Source organism: Oxyura jamaicensis, chromosome 1 (assembly GCF_011077185.1).
Source record: "Oxyura jamaicensis isolate SHBP4307 breed ruddy duck chromosome 1, BPBGC_Ojam_1.0, whole genome shotgun sequence".
NCBI classification, from domain to species: domain Eukaryota; kingdom Metazoa; phylum Chordata; class Aves; order Anseriformes; family Anatidae; genus Oxyura; species Oxyura jamaicensis.
The window spans coordinates 63,798,760-63,821,965 of record NC_048893.1 but is presented as its reverse complement, the minus strand read 5'-3'; the positions used below and the strand labels follow the sequence as shown (position 1 = coordinate 63,821,965).

The 23,206-nt window shown below is 39.8% G+C and overlaps 1 protein-coding gene across 35 annotated transcripts in view; it reads right to left on the bottom strand.

Moving 5' to 3' along the window:
* CACNA1C (calcium voltage-gated channel subunit alpha1 C) overlaps positions 1 to 950 on the bottom strand; it is a 436,365-nt gene extending 435,415 nt beyond the window's left edge. For 24 of the 35 annotated variants that reach the window (XM_035346016.1, XM_035345958.1, XM_035345977.1 and 21 more), the window contains exon 1: positions 352 to 948. In XM_035346016.1, coding sequence (XP_035201907.1) covers positions 352 to 400 — 49 coding nt within the window. In that variant the 5' untranslated portion in view covers positions 401 to 948. Of the gene's footprint in view, positions 1 to 351 lie in introns of all 35 variants that reach the window. The other 11 variants (XM_035346115.1, XM_035346200.1, XM_035346133.1 and 8 more) reach the window with 3 other exon arrangements.
* Between the last annotated feature and the right edge of the window lie 22,256 nt (positions 951 to 23,206).

Sequence of the window (23,206 nt, the reverse complement as noted above, 5' to 3'; positions counted from 1 at the left end):
CCGAGTTCGCCTTCCTCGCTCGGCGGAGCGAGCGGCTCCGCGGCTGCACTTCGCCTCCGGCCCCGGCGCACGGCCGCCCCTCTCCTCTCGGAGACGACGGCGGTGCCTGAAAGCAACTTTTCTTCAGCCCGGTGACACGGCTGCCCCCCGAGGGGCCGCGGGGGTCCCCCCGCAAGGCGGCCGGCCGCGGGTAGCTGCGTGCTCTGCAGGGGGACGGGGGGCGAGGGCTGTCCTCTGCCCGCTCCGCGCCGGCCGCCGGCGGGGGCAGCGGGGCCGAAGCGAAAGAGATCACGGACAAAGGGTAGGGGAGAGATGGGCGGCTGGAGCCTCCGAGGTGGATCTCGAGCTTACCTTGATGGTTTTCTTCGGGAATGTACATCCTCTTGTTTTCATTGACCATTTAAAAACGAGTCCAGATTAATCCCTCCGAAAATCGGCTTGGTAAGATTCGAGGAAGAATGGAGCTGCAGAATTTCCCCTTTTATTATTACCTGATTCCCATTATTGCATCAAACACCAAAAACTGATCCTTTCCACTACTGCCTCCTTTAGTGAAATTGCAATGCATCCTCAGTACATCCGGGCCCCTTCCAAGAATTTAGCACAGCACCTCTGGCTGTTAAACCATAAAAAAAGAACAGGAAGGGGGGAAACGGGAGAGAGGGGGGGCGGGGGGGGAAGAAAGAAAAGAAAACCCAAAAGCATCCAGGACAAGCCTCTGAGGGTTAAATGTCTTTTTAAAATCCACCAACTACAAGAGTAAGAAAAGGAGGAGGGGAGGAAAAAAAAAAAAAAAAAAAAGATGTTCAAACGCTGCTGCTCCTCCTCTTCAAAGCCATTCTGAGCGCGTTGTGTTGGCAGGGAGCTGTTTCTGCAGAGGAAGAGAGCACAGTCCCAGCCCCTTACTCCCTCCCTCGCTCCCTCCCTCTCCCCCTGCCTGCCTCCCTCCCCTCCCTCCCTGCTGCCTGCTCGCCGCCTCCCGCCGGCAGACAGCCGCGCTGAACGCTTCCAGATGTTCCAGCTGCGGCGGCAGCGCGCAGCCACCGCCGCCGCCACCACCGCCGCCGCCGCCCCCCCTTCCCAAAATTGCGCGCAGCCCGCGCTCACCGCCACAGACGTGACGTCACGGGGCGAGCGGGGGGACAGCGGAGGGGAGCGGGGCCGCGGCGACACCCGGCGACACGGCGGCGACACCGCCACCGCCCCCCGGCCCCGCTCCTGGGCGCCGCTGCGAGGACGGCGAGACCCCCGGGAGGGGCGCAGGCGACACCGGGGGTGGGCAGCGACCGGAGGGCACGGGGAGATGCCCAGAGGATGCGCAGATGTTGGAGGAGATTAAGCAGGGAAGGATTTGCAAAAGCCGTGCTGGAAGCACCGAAGCGCCCCGGCGCCTTCCTTATCCCTGTCGTTCGGCCCGCCGTGCCTGGAGCCTCCACACGGAGCCAAGAGGACTTCTTCGAAACCCAATGGGATGAGAAGGCAGCCCCCGGTCAACGGGGCTGGAATCAGAGGTGCCGTGTTAAGGAGAGATGCGGGGCTCGCTGCCTGAGAAGCAAAGGGCACTACAAGTCCCCCAAGGGTCACCACCAAGGGTGTCACCTCACCTGCAGGGCCCCGGGCTATTGCCTTCTGGGTCAAGGGAGCAGCCCTCGAGCACCCTGTCTGCAGCTCGACACAGGGGTTCTCCCCGTGCTCACGGTCTCCTCTCCCACCTACACAAGAAACAGCGTTTCTCTCCAAGCATCGCAAAGGTGGCAATACCTCTACAAAGGAGTTGCCTCAGAACGAGCTTAGCGCCTTCCCTACGACTGGACTTCAGTGGGATTTAACAAGTACGTCTCTTTTTGAAACTGTTTCCCCCACCACTTTGAAGTAGCTGTCTCGCAGATGAAACTCAAAATATAATAGAAAACAGCAACACCTAACACAATTAGCCAAAGCAGCAAGAACACAAGTCCACTTGGAACTACAAGAGAAACTGGAGTAGGTGTAAAGCACTTACCAAAAACTGGATGCAGCCAAAGCACTTGTCCTAAGAAGAGGCCATTTCTGTTTGTAATAACCACTGGCCATCACAACTTCTGCTTTACATGGTATCCAAAAGGTAATTTGGCAACAACACATTACCATTGACAGCACGTAGAGACGCGGCTTTGATTCTGACAGAGGAGGAAGAGTTCCTGCGAGCAATTAAAATACTCTGTCCTCTCTTGCCTAGTTTTTCTCTAGTAATGTCACATGCACTTATTCTGTTTAACTTACAGGATCAAGCAAGATCACAGCTAGAGGTGGAATGGCAATATATTGGATTTCATTTTCAATTCTGGTTGCCTTTTTCTTGTTTGTTTTTTTTTTTAAAAAAAAAAAAAGTCTTCCCTTTACCATTACAGAAGGACAACAGATCCTTCCCTACCTAAATTTGCTGTGTAAATACACATTTTATTTTTCTCCTTGTGAACAGCAATTCTTGCCATTTTGGATTGTGCTAATTCCATTTTATTCAAGCCATGAGTCAACCAAGAGTTATATGATTCACCCTTGCATGGACATAATCTCTGGGGAAGTAATCAAGTTCATGCTGATCACTTTTGCACAGAAATCAAACACCAGTGGGGCACCTGTAAATACATATAAATATATATGTCTATTTGCTCTCCTTAGGTCACATTCTCAGCTAGCTAAGGATATATATACTGCATTAGTTAAACAGTTAACATCCACATAGCCTTGCCTTATGCCAGCTCACATACGTATGCAGCCACATACACAAGCTGTCCCTGCCACCTACAAATCTTTTTCTCCAGTCTTTCTCCCTCTCTCTGCCAAGCTCCCACAATGGGACACAGTTGGGCCAGTTACCAAAAATCAAATCCAGAAAAAAAAATAGAACAAGAAACAGGAATATTAGCTAGCATTAATTTCTTCAGCATAAAAAAAAAAAAAATGTACTACAACTTGAGGTTTTCTTACTCAGCATTTCTGATGCAAATTATTTTTCTATATGGAGAATCAGAAAGAAATGTTAGGATTAAGATGGATCCTGCTAATGAAGGAGAATCAGGTGACATAACAGCAAACATCATGCCTTCCCCTAAAGCATTAGTACTGTCAAAGTACACTAAAAAGTAGTTAATGAGAACGGGTTTGGTAAAGAAGAGGCATTTGAAGTAAAAAGTGCTTGTAAGATTTTCCTTAACATATTACTGAAATTCACATTTAATAATAATTCTCACAGGAGATAACCCAAGGCTTTTTCCTCTGCAGAAAATGGGAAAAGTCAATTGGCCTAAAATTTTTTTCCTTCCATTTTTTCCTAGAAATAGCACAGAAAGGATTTCATTAGATGCCAGAGCAACAGATCAGAGACTTCAGAGAAGACAACAGCCCTTCCCTGCAGAGCCTCTGAATCCCGAGTTCTGACTGGGTACGTTTGGGGCCAGGACTCCAAAGGCAGAGCACACAGCTGAAGCAAGTCAGCAGCTTTCCTACTGCTTTTGGAGGACTGATGCTCTAAAAAAGCTTCAAGGCCTTCTGAAGGGGAAGCACATTTAGCCCTCATCAGTCAGATCCCTCACACGCAGCCCAAAGACAGGTATACAAGTGAGAGAGATACCTTAAAAAAATACATGAAATAATACTTCTTTCAGTACACGTGCAAAGAGAAGGATCTTAATCCTTGCCTGATATGGCAACCAAGAGGCAGAGGTAGCATGGGTAGACTTAGAGGTAGGATGGGTAGGGTAATGATCAGTCTGCATCTGTGCTCTTGGACTTCCTCTACGCAGATGACCCTAGCTCGGACAAGCCATCCAATGCACGTCTGGCCTTAGGCCAGCTGTAAAGCAGAGATACTAATTCTCTGATCCACAAGAATGCTAGGAGGAAAATTGTTCTGCAATTGAGAACAATAGTAATAAGGGCCATATAAAGCACCAAGACAGATTTCTGAGAAATATCTATTTGAAGTTACAGTGTCAGAGATGATTTGTAGAGTCATGATATTCACATGCAGCAGTCCATTCCGCATCTGCAGATTTTTTTGTTGTTGTTCTGTGTACAATGCAGAACTCCTTCCCTCTTAACCAGTCATATATAGAGTGCACTGGGCACAACAGCTTCTTCAAAATCCAGCATCAGAAGCCACATCCATCTTCAGAACAGAAATCGCCCAAACAGGTTGCGGATAAGAACATCTTGAAGCAAAAAGGAAGAGCTCCTGTCATGCTCATATTTAAAGCTGGGGCTAGAAAGTAATGGGACGAATACAGACAAGAACGTATAACTCTGCATTGAACTGCTTTTATAACTTACAAAATTATTTGAAAGGCTCTTTTTAGCAGTCTCAGTACTTTTAAGATGATCTAGGGTTTTCATTGGGCCCGCATAAGTTATCTAGCTCTAACATTGCAGTACGTTCACTCTATTTTGGCCGTTTTGCCTGTTATTATAAAATAAGAAGGTAAATGATTCAAGAGTAGAAGAGTATTTATCCCCAGAAATAGTATTAAGGCTTACAGTATGTGATTATTTCACATTTGAAGGGCCAGCTCAGAGAAACAGTACCAGAGATCTCCATTACCTTGCTGAACGTGATTTCCCCCACACACACACACAGGTTTAAGGTTCTGCACCTCCACCAGCTCACAGAGATGGCTTCCCTTAAGAATCAGCACTTTTCTGCACTGAAAGTGATGGTATTTTTTGATCACCAGCTTATGGATACATAAACTGGTGATCAAAATGATGGGATACAAACAGTGCAATCTTTCCAAAGACATTGACCTTCCTTTTTTCAAGGGTTAACAAGTTAGTAATTCTGAGTTCTGTCCAGTGTCTGTTCCCTTTACCCTTTAAGCACTCCAACCTAAAATGATAGGCTGATCAGTCCTGGATACATTAAAAGAATTACCATGCATCAACAATATAATACCCTTAACAACATCTGTCACTGACAGCACCACCTTGCTGGTCCACAGACAGTATAATGGAAACACGGGTCATGTTCTGGCGTTGCATGACTACAACATATGAATTGTAAATCAGATACTGATGGTAGCAAATTCTTCTCCTATATCAAGACCGCTCTGTTTAGAGTTGTTCTCAAAGCTACTTGTGATTCTTCTGAATGCCACGTCACCTAAAAGCGTGAATATCATACTCTATTTGTCTTTACCAGTTGTTACTGAAAAAAATTAATGTTCACATCTGTGAGTGTGAATTTCTAAATATATTATTTATCTGACAATTTTATTTTAGCGGCTTAATTATAATTGGAATGCAAGCAATTGATAGTCCTGCCTAGGGGTATTTCAAAGTGTGCTCAGGAAACTGGAGACCTTTCAAAACTACCAGCTAGCTAAAACAGAGGGAATTTCCTCAAGAAAATATATATATATATATTACATATATATGGGATGGAAGAGAAGAGGAAGGTTTATGATCCAGATTTGTAGATGATCTCATTTCTTAGTCTGGAACAGTGCCATATGCATAGGATTTTTTGATGTTTTGTAGTCAGAAACATTGATTTTCAAAGGCAACTTGGAAAACTTAACCGTACCTTTCATATTGAAGTTTTAGTCATTAGCTTTTATATGTACATTAAAATGTCAGCAAGCAACAACAAAATGTTAAGAGGAAAGTTTATCAGCATATTGGTGTGGTCTAAGGCCTAATATTGGTAAACAACAGAAAATATTAGACCTAAGGGGAAATAAAGGAAATAATGAAAACACTGGTAACTGGATAGGAAAGATGCTAATAATTAGAATAAATTGTCATTAGACAAAGAAGAGAGGTAAGTAGAAAATAAGTAGAAATTGAGAACCTTTAAGTCTGTTTTGTTTTTCTAGACTGCAAAAGCTTCTAGAAATTAAGTGGGATATCTAAAAGTAGGATTTTATTCAAATCATGTGAGCTATCTAAGTTTTCAGCTGTAATCCATACAGATGATTTCAGTAGGTTTTGGCAAGGGTGATTTTCTAATTCCAATTGCAGGAATGTAAGAACTTGCCATTTATCATTGTAAATAGGTGATTAGTCTTTAATGATTACCGGGTAACATTTAATGAATTCATGGACCAATTTGAAGGGCAGCAGAAAACAAATGCTTAAATATACTGAAACAACAGGAGATATTTATCCCAAGTAAAATGTAAATTCATTGTGTTTCTCAGACTTGAGAATTTGTGACAGTTTTCATGACTCTAAGGTAAGATTCATTATGCCATGGTCATCACAGACATCTGGCCATAGCGCTCATTAGTGACTAAGTCAGGTCTAACAGCTCCTCAGAATTTTGATACAGAAGTCATCCCTGTTCCTCAAAAATGGAAAAGGTCAGTTAGTAACTGTGCCATAAAAGCTTAAGGGAAAGGCTTGAATTTAGCAAAGAGTGTTGTACTGCTTCTGTTCACTAGGTCTATCCAAACTGGGATATGTACAGATAGAAAGATTTAAACTCAGCAGTTCATTATTAGCTATTAAAAAAAAAAAAAAAGAGAGAGAGAAAGGAAAATAATTACCATCAATAACCTTACATCATCAGTAAAACAAAAGAAATGACTAATAATGTCTACAATACTATCTACAAAAAAGAGATGTACTTTTAATCCCATTAGCCTACCCTTGGGCCAGAAAAAATCACCCTTAACAGTTTGAATGATATCTTAGATAATTGTCATTGCTTACACAACAAAGATTAGAATGGTAATATTTTCCTCATTTTCTAATGTAGTTCTACAAACTACTTATTCCTGAGTATTTTGTATCTTGCTTGTAACCAAGTACCACACATAAACAGATCTACTGCAAATATGAAGGACTTTTGTTTTTGGAAGGGGTGGATTATTCAAAGAGTAAATTTATACAAGCTGTTGAGGAATACTTCACAGTGACTAGAAGGATTACAGGATGTTGGTGTTTTGAAACCACTGTGGATCTAATTATTAAACAATGAAAACCACACAAAGTCAAAATAAGAAGACAATGCAGAAATTACATTTAGACAGTACAACCAACTTCAAGTATAATAGTTATAAGCTGAGAGGGAAAGGGGATATAGATGCAGGCTATAATACCAGGTTCCTTCTTTTTAGCATCAAAAGTAAATTTTTGAAACTCCTAAATCTTCTTTGTCAAACATAGAAAGTCATTGACAAACTTGCAGAATGTAAGATTTGGGAATTCTGTCAGATTCTGGAGGATCTTCAATAGTCACTAACAAGATGAAATGGTCTGTGTACGAGATGTACATGGCCTTATGTATCAGCTACAAGGAAAATGACTATCCATTAGTATAGTCAGTTACTGGGATATTGGCCTTACATACAATGTCAAGCATTTAATTTTGCACAATGGATCTTTCTATTCTATACTGACGGTCTGAATTTGTTCTGTAAATGAATGTGATTATACTGCAGTCTTTGTGGTGTTCTTCTGTGTTTGTTTGGTTTTTCCCCCAAGACTGTTTCTTTCCAAAATGGAGACAATCATAACTCACCCAGCAATCAGTCTCTGTTTCAACTGTGGCACCTTTAATTCATGTAATCTTGAACTGGTCTAAAATAGTTCTACTGCAACCTGTTTAAATGATCAGTAATCACATTTAGCTGAATAAAAGTGTTGTGGTCAGTTCAAATGTACACTAAGCTAAAGGTATCTTCCAGATTTCAATCTCATTTTCCAGAACTGTATGGTTACAGGCTATCATCAGTCTAGGGTTATTTCAGTACTACCTAAACCTTGCACTGACGTGAGCAAAAGCCTTTCTTTGCAAACCATTCTTTAAAACAAAATTAGTTCCAATAGATTGCTCAGAAGAGCTCTCTTTATTTCCATAAAAATCATCATCAAAACACCACAAGCAAATGCAACACAGACCCTAATTGAATTGGTTAAATCATCAGCTATATAACTGTACATTTCATTATGGTTTCATCTTAACTAATTGTTCTCCTAGGACATCCAAAAGCTCATTTAGTGGGACTTTATTAAAGCATTACAGAAGTTCTGAAAGTGTAAAACAAAGTGTTTTAAAGTGTATCTTGCTGGAGAGATATTAAAGACATCCTGGAAAGGTTCCTGAACACTGCATAAATTAAATCCTCCCCAACAACATGGATTTGGGTTTGCATAGAAGTTATTCAAATGGATTTAATTTTACATCGATTGTGCGGATATCACTGTTTGCAAACTCCATGACTGCTGCAGTATATTCCAAATGCTTGTAGCAACATGTAATGGGTGGTCTCCTGAATATATACGTGTATGTGTGTCCTCCAAAGCTTCCTTAGCTCCAGCAGAACTCTAACGGAATGGAAGCAGTAAAATAGGTGGATTGCCAGGCAGCAAGGTTGAGAGCATTATTTGATTTGGGGAACAACATAGTTAGGTAGGTTCTGAATCAACATAGCGTAAGAGATGTTTGTTATGCTTACAGTTTCTCTCTCTCCCTCTCTCCCTCTCTCTCTCTCTCCCTCTCTCCCTCTCTCTCTATATATATATATATGTAACTTTAGAAGCTGAGAAAACTGTTCTAATATTATTTAAATGATCCTTCCAGCATGTAAGCAGAAGAGTTTATTTATGTCTTCCCTTTTGTTTTTTCCCATCTTCGCTAAAACATGTAGACAAGCAAAATGAAACAAACAACTCTTCTCTAAAATCTTCACTCACTCACTAACTCCACATGGTCTGAAGGAAATATTTATATTTCGTTAATATAAATAGTTAAGAGTTCGGTTATTTTATAATGCCATTAGATGTGTATACTAGTCTGAGTTGCTTCTCAAGGACTGCATGAGACCAAGAATGACCAGGTTCCTAACACACGCACAAAAGAAGGCAGTTTTATCTAAGAGCAGTGCTTTTCAGTGAGAGTAAGCAAGAAGGAGAAGACAACCACTTTCTGCTGGAACTTAAATAGTTTTACCCAGGAGGTTAAATTTGTTGCCTTCTCACCAGCTAATCAAGACTACAGTATTCTGCAAAGTATCAAAATAGGCAGGGTTCAGATTAGGCTACACGAACAGCTAAGGCTGTTTGAGCTATTACTCATAACAAACCCTTTTTCAGAGCACCATAGAATTTTTCAGTCCTTATTTAATTTCCTCTTTTAGATCTTGGGGAAAAAAAAAAAAAAAAATCATAAGAAAAATAGAAATCAAAAGAGAATGAAAAGATTGGTTTTAATCATACATGCAATCATGTACATGCATTGCATGAAAAGATTGTGCCAATCATCATGTGCAATCATGTACATGCATTACCTCTCTCCTTGCCTTTATCCCTCCTTCCCAGTCCATGCTCCTCCCCTTTCTACACTTTTTTTAAAATGAAAAAGGAGTTGCATCATATATTTTTGTAAAGAATTCAGAACTTGATCTTGATTCAGATTTGAGCATTAAGCCAGCAACCTGATAAACTATAGTGATGCTTATCATCGCAATCTTACAAATGGGAGGGGGGCGTGGAATGTCTGGCTCAAAGTTGCACATGGAGTATGTAGTGAAGAAAACAGGAAAAAAGTCAGAATTCCCACATTGTTGTCCTATTGCTTCCTTTCCAGATGTCCTTTATATCCCATGCACTTGTGCTTTTATGAGACAGTCTGTCTTCCAACTTTAGAAGGAAATTGGCCAAGTGAAAGCAAGATGAAAATTTCAGGCCTAGCTCCTGAATGACAAAAGCCCTGAAGAAGTCTCCCTATCCAGCTCCTTAGTTTCTTTTTCTAGATTTCCAGAGCAACACAAAGCCAGGCTCTATACACTAGCCATAAGCAACAACGGTCATAAACTAAAATACAACATGGTCCAACTCAGCAGAAAGAAAAATCTTGTTTTCACCCTGAGGACTGTCAGACACTGGATTCTCAGAGGGGCTGTAGCCTCTCTGTGCTTGAAAGTTTTCAAAGGCAACTGGATAAAACCCTGAGCAAGCTGGTTCCTGCTTTGGAGGGCATTTTCGAGTAGGTGACTTCACAAGGCCCCTTCCAACATCAACTGTTACCTTTCTATGAGTGAAGGTGGTAAAACTGTCCCCCCACTTTTTCTTAGGGGACACTGCTGGTGTTTATTTTATCATGATCAGTGTACAATGTCTATTGGTTTGCTGTGATTCTGAAACAAATGAAACAAGGTTCATTCACTTTCAGCTGGACTTTACTATCTTCCTTTAGTTTGGAGGGTGCTTCTGTTACATCAAAGGAAGAAAAGCATCAAAATCTCAGTTCCATCTGTATCATAATGCAAGAGTCTTGATTGTTCTGCTATTTAACTGAGCATCCATTGGGCAGAAATAGGGTGTGTTTGGTGGTTTTTTTTTCCCCCCTTCCTTTTCAGTCTCCTAAGAGAGCCTCTTTTACAATTAGTGTATCATCTGCTGCCATCTCCTGCAGAAACACAGCTTGAACTTTGGAGGAAGATGGAGTTATCAGTGCTCTGAACCTTCTATGAGTCAGTGCTGTCTGTCCATCCCAAAGGAAAAGTATCGTCTGCACGTTCTAGGCTGGTACAGTTTGAGGACATAGAAAATGAGTAGTTAAATGCTATGGGATTACTGCGTCCCTCTGATTCCATTTGTCTTCCATTCAAGTCCGTAGCACTTACGGCAATAGCTGCCATGCACAACAGGGGCTGCTGGTTTTCCCTGCAGCCTGAGGAAGGAGCACTTATCAGCACAAGCACAACACCGAAGCTCACGCAGTATATAACGGAGCAAATCCACAGTACACGGGATGCACAAAGAGTAGCTGGTTTAATAAGACATGTGACTTGTTCTAACATGAGCAGGCGTAGACTTGTGCCCAAGGGATGGACTGACAGATTTCACATTTTGTACATCTGTATTTAGCAGTACATTACTGTACTGCTGCTTTGCAGCCTGACTGATGTCTAGAAGTGAAAGACACCAATTAGTTGAAGAAGGAAGAAGCTAGAAGGGAAATTCTGCTCTCAAAATCAGTGGATAGAAAAAGAGTACTAAAGAAAAAAACCTGTATGACCTAGTGACCCAAAGACATGGCAGTAAGATCATCCTGACCACAGCCAGAAATGACTGCCTACTTACATCAATCTTGCCTTTTATGCTACCCTAGGGTATCAGATAACTTCAGTTTACCAGAAATAGCTCTACAGAAATAGGTCTATTACCATATATAAACATTTTTCTTCTGTGCTACTCCAGTTTTCAAAAATCACTTTAAAATCATATCGCTACTTTTAAGCCAGATTTTTGCAGCTTAACTGGCCTAACGTATCAAAACAAGGTAGTCATCAAGAGCTCCAAAGATGGAGGACTGAGCACACTATGGTAGGTGGTATTAGTGTCAAAATGGAAGAGGGCTGGTGGTCAAGCCTGATTGTTGACCGAAAGCAACACCGTGCCTGAACTTTCACACAGGAAGAACACTTGGCTTAAACATGTTCAATTAAATTATTTTGCAAATATTTTATTGGAGAATAACAATCAGGATCCACATTTGTTCCCCAATCCGTTGGAAATACATGTACTTTTCAATTGAGCTAAATAAATGCTTGCTAAGAGCAAACCTATTTCCAGTGAGGCTGTCAAGTGTGACAAGAGCTGACACAAAGTGACACTGATGTAGGTCTATCAGTTCTACCAAGTGACTCCCAACTTACTTTATTATAAATGAGATCAGGATCCTTTTTAGTCTTCAATGGAAGTAAAATCTAACCCATAAAGATGCATCTGCACTTCAGTATTCAGCAAAATGGAAGTGATGAATCACACTTCTGCCCTAAGAGTGACACAAAGGAGCAATCAGCTTGAGCTGATGTTCTGGCACTAGTACGAACATACTCGTGATTCCTCATGTTGTTGGTTTCTCAGTCTTTCAGATGAAGTTCCCAGAGACTGCAGTAGCGTCATATACAGTCACTAATAATATTCACAGTGCCTTGCATCCAAAAAAACTTCAAAGCATACAAAAAAAATATTTAAAATCATTTTACTGGTCATAAAGATAGAACTGACACTTGAGTTACAGCTTTCTTTTGAATTAATACTGGATGGTACTTTGAGACTTGGAAGTGAGAATGCCTTGTGAAGTTCTTTAGCTATTACAAAAAATGTAGTCAGAATATAATCATGAGAACAGGAAATCAGGTTGGTCCTGTAAACTTGACTAAAAAGTTCAGCGAGATCTATAGTGACCATAAATTGAGCAATCAGATGTATGTGACAGTTGAAAGGTAGCACATTAGGCAGCACAGAGAAAACTGAAGTATATAGGTCTATTGGCTCAGTACTTATTCCAGGAGAAGAATGCAACCTGCCCACTAGCTTCACTACACCTGGTATCACCCTAAATCCATCTTGAAGTCTCACCTGATTAATAAGTCTCACCTGCTTATTTTGCAAGAGTACAATTCCAGGTAATACAGCAAGCAGAGAAAGAAACAAGTTGGACTACACTAGAGTGGAAAACCAAATCATAATGCTTATGTAGTATTTTAACTCCTTAAAGCATTGCAAGGCAGTGGCTAGTTAATTTACAGCATCTATGAAGACAATAAAGAACAAAATCTTATTCATGTTCAGATTCAACCAGACCAAATTGCACAGATCATGGAAAAATTGCTTATAACAAGACCATACTTATGATGGTAAGATCAAACATTTTCAAAGAAATCCGGGGTACCAGCTCAATTATGTGTTAGGAAATGAACAGATGAGTAGATGGCTGCCTAGCAGTACTCTTATCTGCTAACATTCCTCACTGTGTCCATAAATTACCTCTGAGAATAAATGTTAAATGGACCCTCACAGAAGAGGGTCAGTCATTTCTTCAGTTCTGTAATTTAAGAAGAGACAATCACTTGGGTGTTGTTTTTGTGTTGTTGTTGTTTTTTAAAAACTTAAATTCTGCATCATCTTCTAACTATTTTTTGTTCTTTATATACTTAGTGCTCCAGCATACAACAAATATTCTCTTCTTGCTTAATCAATCTGTCCAGTTAGAAGTATTAAGTCTTTCAGAGACAAAATGAATGGCAGACCACGGGGATTCGAGAGTAAGGGGTAAAAGGTAAATCACAGTTGTAACTCCAATTAATTTGCTGTTTCCTGTCAGCAGTGACTAAAGAATACAGGCCATCATTTCCAAGCTGGTGGGGCCAGATGGTGTGATGTGATACAGCTAATATTAATGGTTGCATGCTGCCTTCTCTTGACTAATCAAGAATGCTGCGCCTCACTGTTTTTGAGGAGAGGGCTGCAGAGCCAAAGAGCTCTGTCATTCTAAGAAAACCTGACGCAGGAATTTCTCTCTATTCAAGATACGCTTTGGTACCTAAAGTTTTTAGGTACCTACTTGGTACCTGAAGTTTTAAGAAGAGTCTTTCCTTCAGAACTTTTGGGAATATTTTCAAATATTGAATAAAGCGGAGCAAAACCCCTCCTCAAAACAGATTCCAACCTAAATTTTTTATTGAGGGCTGTGGATCTTTGCTCCAAGGGCACTTCCCTTCTACACTGCAAAATATGCTCTAAGGCAGTATTTGGAAAGCCATAGCAGAACTCACAACAGTCATCTACTTTACTCCCCATCACAATTTGACACTTTACAAAGAATGAGGAGTTTCTTTCATTGCACTGGAAACAACCACAGTATGTTATATTCTTCGCCTGATCCTTAAAAGAGAAATACAGGATTCTTTTCAAGTCTTTCATTCCCATCAGTATCTGATTGCTTCAGTCAGGAAGCATTTCTAATGTCCTAACTCAGCAGCACCTTATGCTATGAAGCCTTACCACACATCTGGATTGCAGTACACTAACAATGGGTAGCTACAAAGCCTTAACACATCTGGATTGCACTACACTAGTAATGGATAATTGTGGGAAAATGAAAAAAAAACTCCAGTTAGAGTGTAAGCCTTGCTCATTACATCTGCTGTATGTAAAGAATATACCAAGGTTCAGACCTTCATTCCTGTCATCACTTACTGAACATCGGTTCTCATGAACAGCAACTAAAGTTGAATACATTTTTGATATTAGAGCTCTATCTTAAAATGAATTGGGCCAATCCCTCAGTGCTTCGCAATCATTCAGATACAATATTAATCAACTTAAACAGTGACTTCAAATCTATGACGACTTCAGGATTTCTTGTGTTATCCTCCATTTTCAAAATCCACCCTTAATATTAAAAGAGTTGTTTACATGTACTTACAGGCAACCACAGAAATTTTTGATCCTAAATAATACTGTTTTAAATTCTGATCTATTTCCAAGACATTTTCTTCTTAATTTAGAGCACTTCATTGGTGGTAGACGGCAATCCCATCTGCCCATAGTAAGCAAAATTGTTTTTTCTAATATCACTTTCCTATGTTTTAATTTGAAAGATTTAATGTCTATGGTATATGTTCTAATACTTAGCATATTTTCTTCTTTTATAAACACTAAGCCAACAATTTGTCTTTGTAACCTGTAACTATAAAACAAAATCAAAAATGTATAAAGATTATATAAAGATTTAAAAATAATCACATATCTTTATACTTTTGTTTATATACACACACACCCTTTAGTAAAAAAAACACTCCAAAACCTAGACTAGAAGAAAATATTTTTAAATTACATTATCAAATTTCATGCAACTTCTATTAATAATATCAAGTAAAATCTGGTTTTGTTTTTCATACTGAAGTGGTACATCTGATCTTCTCAGGCACAAATGCTATTTTTAAATAAAAACTGCTTCTATAAATATTTCAGCATTAAACACCCATAACTCAGTTTCTCTTTTTTTTTTTTTTTTTTTCTATAAATACAGCAGACCGAGCCTTTGAGAGGTTAAACATCTACAAAAAAACGAACATCCACATAACGACCGCTAGTAGCATTTCCCCATGTTCAAAGCAGATTGTCCATAATTCAGGGGACAAGACAAGGTCACTAATAAACATCAGTGAACTGTGCCTGCTTTTGCAAGTTTCACATAAAAATCATGCATCCCTAAAAACACAAAGCAGACATAATTGATTGGTTTAATTCACATCAGAGCACACATAAACACAAGAAACTAATCATCTTTCAATTGCAACAGGCTCTGACTCAGTTATTTTGCAACACTAGCAGCCCCATCCTTTGTATAGGGTTAAAAGAAGGGGAAAAGAGTTGTTTTGTAACTTAAAACAATTAGAACTAGTGCCAAAGACAAATCCAGCTTCTTTCAGACAAAAGTAAAGACTGTATTTTGCCTGTCATGGTCCGCACATCTGGCAAAACTGAACATGGAAAAACTAAAAACGCACATCATGAACATGTCACCAATTGAATTATCTCTCACTGGAGATCACATAGGTAAGCAGGGTGGGGCTAAAGATTTTTTTATTCTTATTCTGAATATTTTTTATTCCGAATGTTATTATTATTTATTCTGAATGCTACATGTGATTCCTGAATGGGCTGAGGGGACCACTTTCAGCACAGCTGTGTTACAGAATATCGGATAAAGAAAAACACACTCCATGTTCCCCTAAGTAAGCTATCTTCAGCTCTGAAAGGACAAAAACAAAAACAGCAACAATAAACAAACAGGAAAAAAAAAATAACAGCAACAGACAAAAAGCAACGCCAAGCAAACTGAACCATGAGTTAAAAGCTGAAATACTGGGGGAAAATACTGGGTACTCACGAATTCACTCAGTATAATCTTGGCCTACGAAGCGCCAACACACGGAAGTTACTTACGAGTAGTAGAGAGAAGATGCTCCTGAATCATTTACTCAATTAAAAACAGAACAGTGAAGCAGTGGAGCGTGGTCATCCTTAATACCCAAGTGACAACTACTGTTAAGTAATCAGAGAAAGATCAATGACCTCTGAATTACTTAAGACCTTCATTATTACAGACACCTTCTCTTGTTTTGCAGCTTACAAAACACATGGAAACTGCTGAAGTTCTAAAGGATATGCCAGAGTATATCTTCCAATACAGTGTATTTAAATAAAATAGATGTTCTAGATATCCCTTCTTCCCCCCAAAAAAAAGAAAAAAGGAAAATGTTGAACATCTTATTTTTGTGTTTCTTCAGTACTTGGCACTATTTAAGGTATCACAATGCTTGAATCTTCTGTATACTTTCATTTTTATCCCTACTTAGTTTTCCGGGTTCAAAACACATTCAAAGTACCCTGAAGACAGAAGGACAACTATTTCCTTAAGTATCAGTTACAAGGCATGCCTCAACTTCGCTACTGCCCTGTCCTCCACCCTTTCCTTCCCAGACACTGCACACAGACACTAAGGATGTTTGTGCCAATATCTCTGTGCCTTTCTTCTCCCTCTGTGAGGCACGGTGGAATCTGGTATTCTCCCATCAGGGGAGGGATGGGGAAACGTGGATTGCTCAGTGCCGAGGAATTTTAAGATTCAAACATGCAGAACTGGGAGCATGAACCACTTGATGTCTCCTTGCTAACTGCACCTCTGCCTAGGTACACCCCCAAGCTTTTTAGCCTCTTGTAACACTGAATCAAGTCAACTTCTCTCTCTCCACTGTGCTCTGTGGTCCTCTCCCCAAAGACCCAGGTCTCCACATTTCAGGGGGAAGGAGAGCACCAAGGAGACAGTTACAGGACCGAAACCTGACCACAGCATCCATGTGGCTTTGTATGGCTAAGCCTATGCTTCACTAGAGGACGTGCAGTCTTTTTGCTAACCTCAGGTGGAAGAGATTTGGTTTGCTGTAAGAGTTTTAAGGATCTTTAACATAATGCGGTGCACAAGGCTTCAAGCACTCTTAATCTTCAGGCAGATTTCCTCATGACTGGATAGAAAGAGCACCGCTGTCTCTTTGTATCTGCTTTTCCCAACCATCAGTTCCTCTCTGAGACCGAGTTTTGACTTACCAGTCTTGTAACTTTTTGCTAACATCACCCAGCTATTTGGATAAACAGTGACAGGGGAAAGCCCTACACAAGCAGGCTTCCCTTCCTCGGATTAGAAAAATAATGATCAGAAAATAGATCTTTCAGCAAAGTAACATATATCCTAAAAATCTTTGAAGACACTTCAGGATGATTTGGGAAAAATAGCATCCCCACAAATTCCAGTAATTCACTAACATCTCAGTGAGTGAAACTGCACTGTATACTTGCAATAAAGCTTATTTTTTCTGTGAAATATTGCCTTTCTGAATCCTGAAAATATTTTGGAAGTTTTCCTCGTTATTTTAACACCAGCAGAAAAATGTCCAGACAGATGATGTTTTAAGACTTGTTAGAGGTATTTCACTAACACAGGCAAATACAACTTTGCAGAGGGGTTAAATAACTTCACCAAGCTACAAGGAATGAAGAAGTGCATAAGAAATAAAAGGTGGAAGTGATTATAAGTTAATAATGGCACTGATCATTGTAATAAGAAAGGAAAGCAATAGGTAAATAGTATCAAGTTGTTTTGTTGTTTTTGTTTTGTTCTTTTTTAAATTATTTCTACAAGATGCAGGTCTATGGCCAAAAACATTAGAGATTCTCTCCATACAACTTTTCCCTGATAACTTTAACTTAGTCATTGGACTCTACTCAAAGTGCAACAGAAGTGTCCTCTATTAGGAGATATCCAGAATTATTTCTAAGTTAGTCTGTGTGTTGATAAGTGCTTTTCCAGACCAAAAAAAGATGTCACAGGTGTTCCTGGGCTTGTACTAACCAGCCAAAGTGTTTGAAGTAAATATCCTGAACTACTTGTTGATACACTGGCAAGGCACCTGGGCCGGCCATAAAGAGCTCTACCTAAAAAGGAACATGCAGGGAGAAAAATACACATAGACTCTTGTCACAAAGCTAGATATAGCAATTGTAGAGACCTAATTCAAAACCTTCTGAAGTCAGAGCCAGATTTACTTCAGTAGCTAATGCAGCAGCCCTAAACAAACAGGGAATTACCAGTTTTTTTCCTAGAGATCCTTTCAGAAGGAACGGCTGCAAGTTCAGAGGTTTACAGGGAAGACTGGGTAAATTGTTTCATCTCTAACCTCCAAGCTATCTTGCCTCTTCGCTCATATTGACCAATTGTGTCTCTTTTCCCACCTTTTTTTTTTTAAAACTTAATAAAATGAATGTAATATTTCTGCATCTCACTGAGAATGTTTGTGAAATTATTTTAGATCTTGTAATAAAAGAAATAAAATCCATATGAGTACTTTGGTAATACCTTAGATGAGTGCATAAAAATGTTCCCCTGTAATTTGATTCTCATTCAAAACTAAGCCTATTCTATACAACAAAAGTAGAAGGCAACACTACCTTAAGACATTCATTTTAGATTTTGATAGCAAGGAAACGTCTGGATTTAAATTTCTCAGGTTGAATTTATTCTGCAAGTTTCTAGGGTAGAAAAAAAAAAAAATCAGTCATTTCTAAGGGAAGGCTAAAAAGTGCTTTTTCCTGCAATGCTCAAGAATTCATATACTAGAAATTCCCAGCAAGAATGGGTAATACACGCATCAGAGCTAGAACTTGCAATCTAGCAAGCAGAATTACCCAGACTTCAAGGCCTTCAATTGTATATACAACTTAATTTTTGTCAAATTAAAATTATATGAAAGAATTATGGTTTCCATATGCTCAGGATGAAAAAGAGCAATATACGGGGCCAGAAACATCCCAGGTCAGGAGTCATTGACCTAATAACACAGACTAGAACAGCAGTGGATCTCTAGCAGTCCTCTGCTCAGAGATATCTCCAAAATTCTGTTTATTCTGTTTAGGTGCAATCCCTGTTTTTTCTTTAGGACTGACATAACAGAATGATCACCTACACTTTTTATCAGTTACTCCCATTTTCCAAATGGCAAAATAGGCACTTTGAATAGAAATGTTTCAGCTGTTTTAATAAACTATGCTGTAATAGCATTCCATTTATTTTAATTTAGGGGTGATGAAAGTGTGCATGTTTTAGGAGATGCATACCAAGAAAATTACATCCAAAAGACTTCATGAAAGAAACAGGAATTAAGCCTGGCTGAGTAACCTTGTAATTCTGTTTCCATGGAGTTATGTCTTACAGTATTTAAATTATGTTCAAGTACTACTTTCTGACAGGACCAGAGGAATCCCTTTCTTCTGTGATACTGATTTATCTTCTCTGCCTTTAGAACCAGACGACCAAGCAAAGAGGTCATATTTCCAGCAAAATCTCTGCCCCTATGAAAAAGATGCATCTCTACACAGAATCAAACTAGTGTTATTGTAGCTCCAGGCAGGCATCACATCACAGTCTCTGTTGATGGATGACCAGGCAAGAGCAGTCTGTATACAATTATTTTTAACTATGGCATGGTTGTTTGGAGATAGCCACCCTATCCTCCGATAGTCCAAATCAAAATGTCATCCTTCTCCATAAGCAAGATCTTGCTGATCCTCTAATGAAACCGAGTAACAACGGTGAATTCTCCATCAATTTTAGTGTGATAAAGACTCTTCTTGCCTTTATATTTCTAGTAGAACACGTTTCTCACTTTGGAATGGCATCATGATGGACAAGTTCATTAAACATTGAAGAAAAATGGAATGCAGGGTTTGGGAGACAGAACTCAACTCTTACAGTCATCCTGAAAACGTGACTTGTCATTTGCAGATTATCAGCTGTTCTTCTGGGACATTAAATATCTCTACGAGCCTGGGCTTTTGTGACCTAATTAATTCAGTCATATTTTTCAGTAATCTGCTGTTTTTCTTGTCCTTTGGTAGGATAAGAAAATGTCCTACTTTTCAACAGTACCCTCATGAATGTCCTATCTTCAAAGAGGGATAAAAAAATAAAATTGTAATACTTCCAGTCGTGAATGCATACATAGATGATGTGAAGTAGTAATACAGTGAATGCTGTTTCCCTTTTATAACTTGATATACTTTCATGTTTTTAACATTAAAATTAGTATATATTTCAGTTATAATGTTGAATATCTGGAAATTGAATATTCAGTGCAAGAAAGAGCATTACAAGATTGATATGGCTGTGTTAAGTATACACTTTGTAAATCTAAGGCCTTTTTTCCTGAAGCTTTACATCCTTTTAAACACGTGTTAGTCTGCACTATATCATGTCCTAATTTTTATCAGTAAGTATAACACATGTGTATAGTTGACATCTTTCCCCACAAAACAACTTTCTAGAGTTCATGGGGATGTAAACTTCATTTTTCAACTCAAGATATCAAACCCCTTCTTCATTTCCTTCTCTTCCCTTTGTTTAGAATGCAAAGCAAACTGATCATTTTCATAATGCATTCCTTTTTCCTCATACAAGGCATGAAAAAATATCTTGAAAAAACACAAATATTTGCATAAGAACTAGCACATGGCCAGAGAAACACTTCTGATCTAGTTGAAAGGTTACTAAGTGCTCTGAACAGATGTGTATAATAGGATAATAGGATATTTATAAAATTGTACAACATTTCTTAGAATGCTACGTGAAAAAAATTCTTAGCATTTGACTCCTTAGACCTCTCTTCTCTAAGGCCCATATCCTAACAGCATGCTGGGCCTGCACTCCAGAAAGTCACTTTTTGGATGGCTCCTTGTAGTCCACTTGCCTGGAACAATGCCCACTGACGCATGGCTCAAAAGCGGGTGCTAACTTACTCCTTTGTCGGGTAACTCAACCGTGGACTGTGAGCTGTAAAGTCGGTTCACTTCCACAGAACTAACAGCAATACCTGATCATATTAGCCTTTTTACTCTCCTGAGAATCTTTATGTAATGCTGCATTAGTAGCCTTTACTAAATTAGAAAACCAAAAGGGAAGATAAATCAATATGAATGTACATTTGCTGATATCGATTTTTCCCCTCATAGTCAGCATGGGAATATTGTGGCTCCTATTAATATAAAGAGTGGGAGAACTTTAAACAGTTCGGTCTGGCTAATTACCCAGTAGCTTTGCAGACTTATTCAAACTTCTTTAATCCATAATTCTGAGCTATACATTTCATGAAATTAAAGCCTTCTCATGAATAATCACATGAAGATCCTGATGACAATTTCTTGATGCATATTAGCAATGAGATGACTAGGACAAGCTTTGAACCCATCACTTGTGAAAGGTCCAGGGCAGCCTAGGCTGTAGCAAACGTGATATTCTGCAGTCTGACATCCTCAACAACTGAGCAAGGGACAGAGTGGAATCACAGCTCTGGATTTCTGGAGAAATTTCAGCTTGCTTATTAATCTGCTGGTCAGGATCCTGCAGGAGGCTGTCTTGCAAGGCAAAGTGGCCCAGGCCCAGTGGTTGGTGCTCATGGGCAACCTTCTCAGTGCACAGGAACAGGTCACTCTGATAGGCAGGAATTGAGGAATTGGGGGGGGGGGGGGGGGGGCACGGGGAGGAAGCACGCAGAAGGTGGAAGCACGAAAAGGGTATGCAAGAGAAATATACAGTCATTGCCCAAGAATGCAAGGATGGAGTCAGGAAAGCCAATGTTTAGAGGCAGCTGGAAACAGTGGGAGAGGTGAAGGGCACGAAGACTTCTCTAAGCACATGGGAGGCAAAAGGATCACTAATAAGAACGTGGACCTACAGCTCAGTGCAGCAGGAAAACTAGTAGCACGTTTCCCTAAGGTACTGAAATTGAGGCCAATAATGTGTAACACATTTATTAAGAATCAGGTTTATCAGAGAGTGCACTCTCAGCTACCTTGTGGAGGATGCCAGACTGGGAGAGCAGTCTGTGCTGGAAGGCAGAGCTGCTGTTCAGAACCACTGCATCAGGCTGGAGAAACAGGCTGACAGGAACCACGTGAGCCACAGTTCAGCAACAGCAAATGCAAAATCCTGCCTCTGGGATGGAACAAGAGCCTGAGAAGCAGTTCCACAGGAAAGGACCAGCAGATCCTGGTAGACAACAAGGTGAACATAAGCAAGCAGCAGGACCTTGCTGTAAAGAAGGTCAATGATATCCTGGACCATATTAGCACGAGTGTTGCCATCAGGTCATGGGAAAGTTTTTCTGAGAGACAACTGGAGAGGCCAAAACTAGATAGTAAGACACTGACACACCAGAGGAAGTCCATAGCCTTCAAGAAAATCAGGAAGGCTGAAGCACAAGAGAGATGAGGGCAGGCTGAGTGAACTGGGCTTGTTAAAGCCTGAAGAGGTGATTAAGGGAAACCTTGTCACCATCTTCAAGTATGCAAGGGAAGGGTATGGAGAAGCAGGAGCAAGCTTCTTCTCAAAGGCACGGAACAGTAGGACAAGCAGCAGCAGACAACTCAAAGTGGAAATTTCAATTAGACAAAGAAAATAATTCTCACTAGGAGGGTGATAAAACACAGAAACAGACTGCCCAGAAAGGCTGTAAATCCTATTGCTACTATTTTTACTTTAAATCAAAGGTCTGTTCAGATTCAATTATATGGAAAGGGCAAGTGTGGAAGCAACTTTTTGTTGTTGTTGCTCTAGCGATTCATATACAGTATTCTCATTCACAGAACAGAAATGATATTCCTCAGCACCTTAGGACACCTGAGAATCAATGAAACTACAAACTTAACACAATTATAATTCTAACATAGCAAAATGGATTTGCAATGTGAGAAGAACAACCCGTAAGCCAAGCCATCTTACAGTTACATTAAATGAAGGTGGAGTCATCATTTGTGGACTTAATGCACATAATTAAGTCCTAAAAGGAATCAAACTTCAGAAAATCTTTATATCATTACTTGATGTGCTTTAAGGACAGGTAAAATCAACACCCCTACCCCCACGCCTTTTTTTTGATTAAAAAACACAAATATACTAATTAAAACTCAGACAAAACAACTTGGTTTATATATTTTTGCAAGAAGTAATAACCAAGATATGATATTAAACATTGCATCTTCTATCTTTTTCTCCCTTTACATCCTTGATCACATTTCAAATTCCAGTCTGAATTGATACACAGCTACTTTTAGGACATAATGTAACTGCTACTTATCAGTTGGAATTAATGATTAGGACATTTGAAAAATGCAGGACTGTCTCCTGACATCGTGCAGTGGGCTTCTACACCTTGTGGCAACTGTTGCCAACTAGTAGGAAAGACAGAGAGGCTTTCTAGCAGGCCTTATCCTTTGACACGCTCCCCCAGTCATCATTACATTTCTCTCAGTGATCCAATTTCTCCTACAATTATGTCTAAGTCCCTTTCCTCCTCAAGCCAGCAGAGAAAATGCCCGT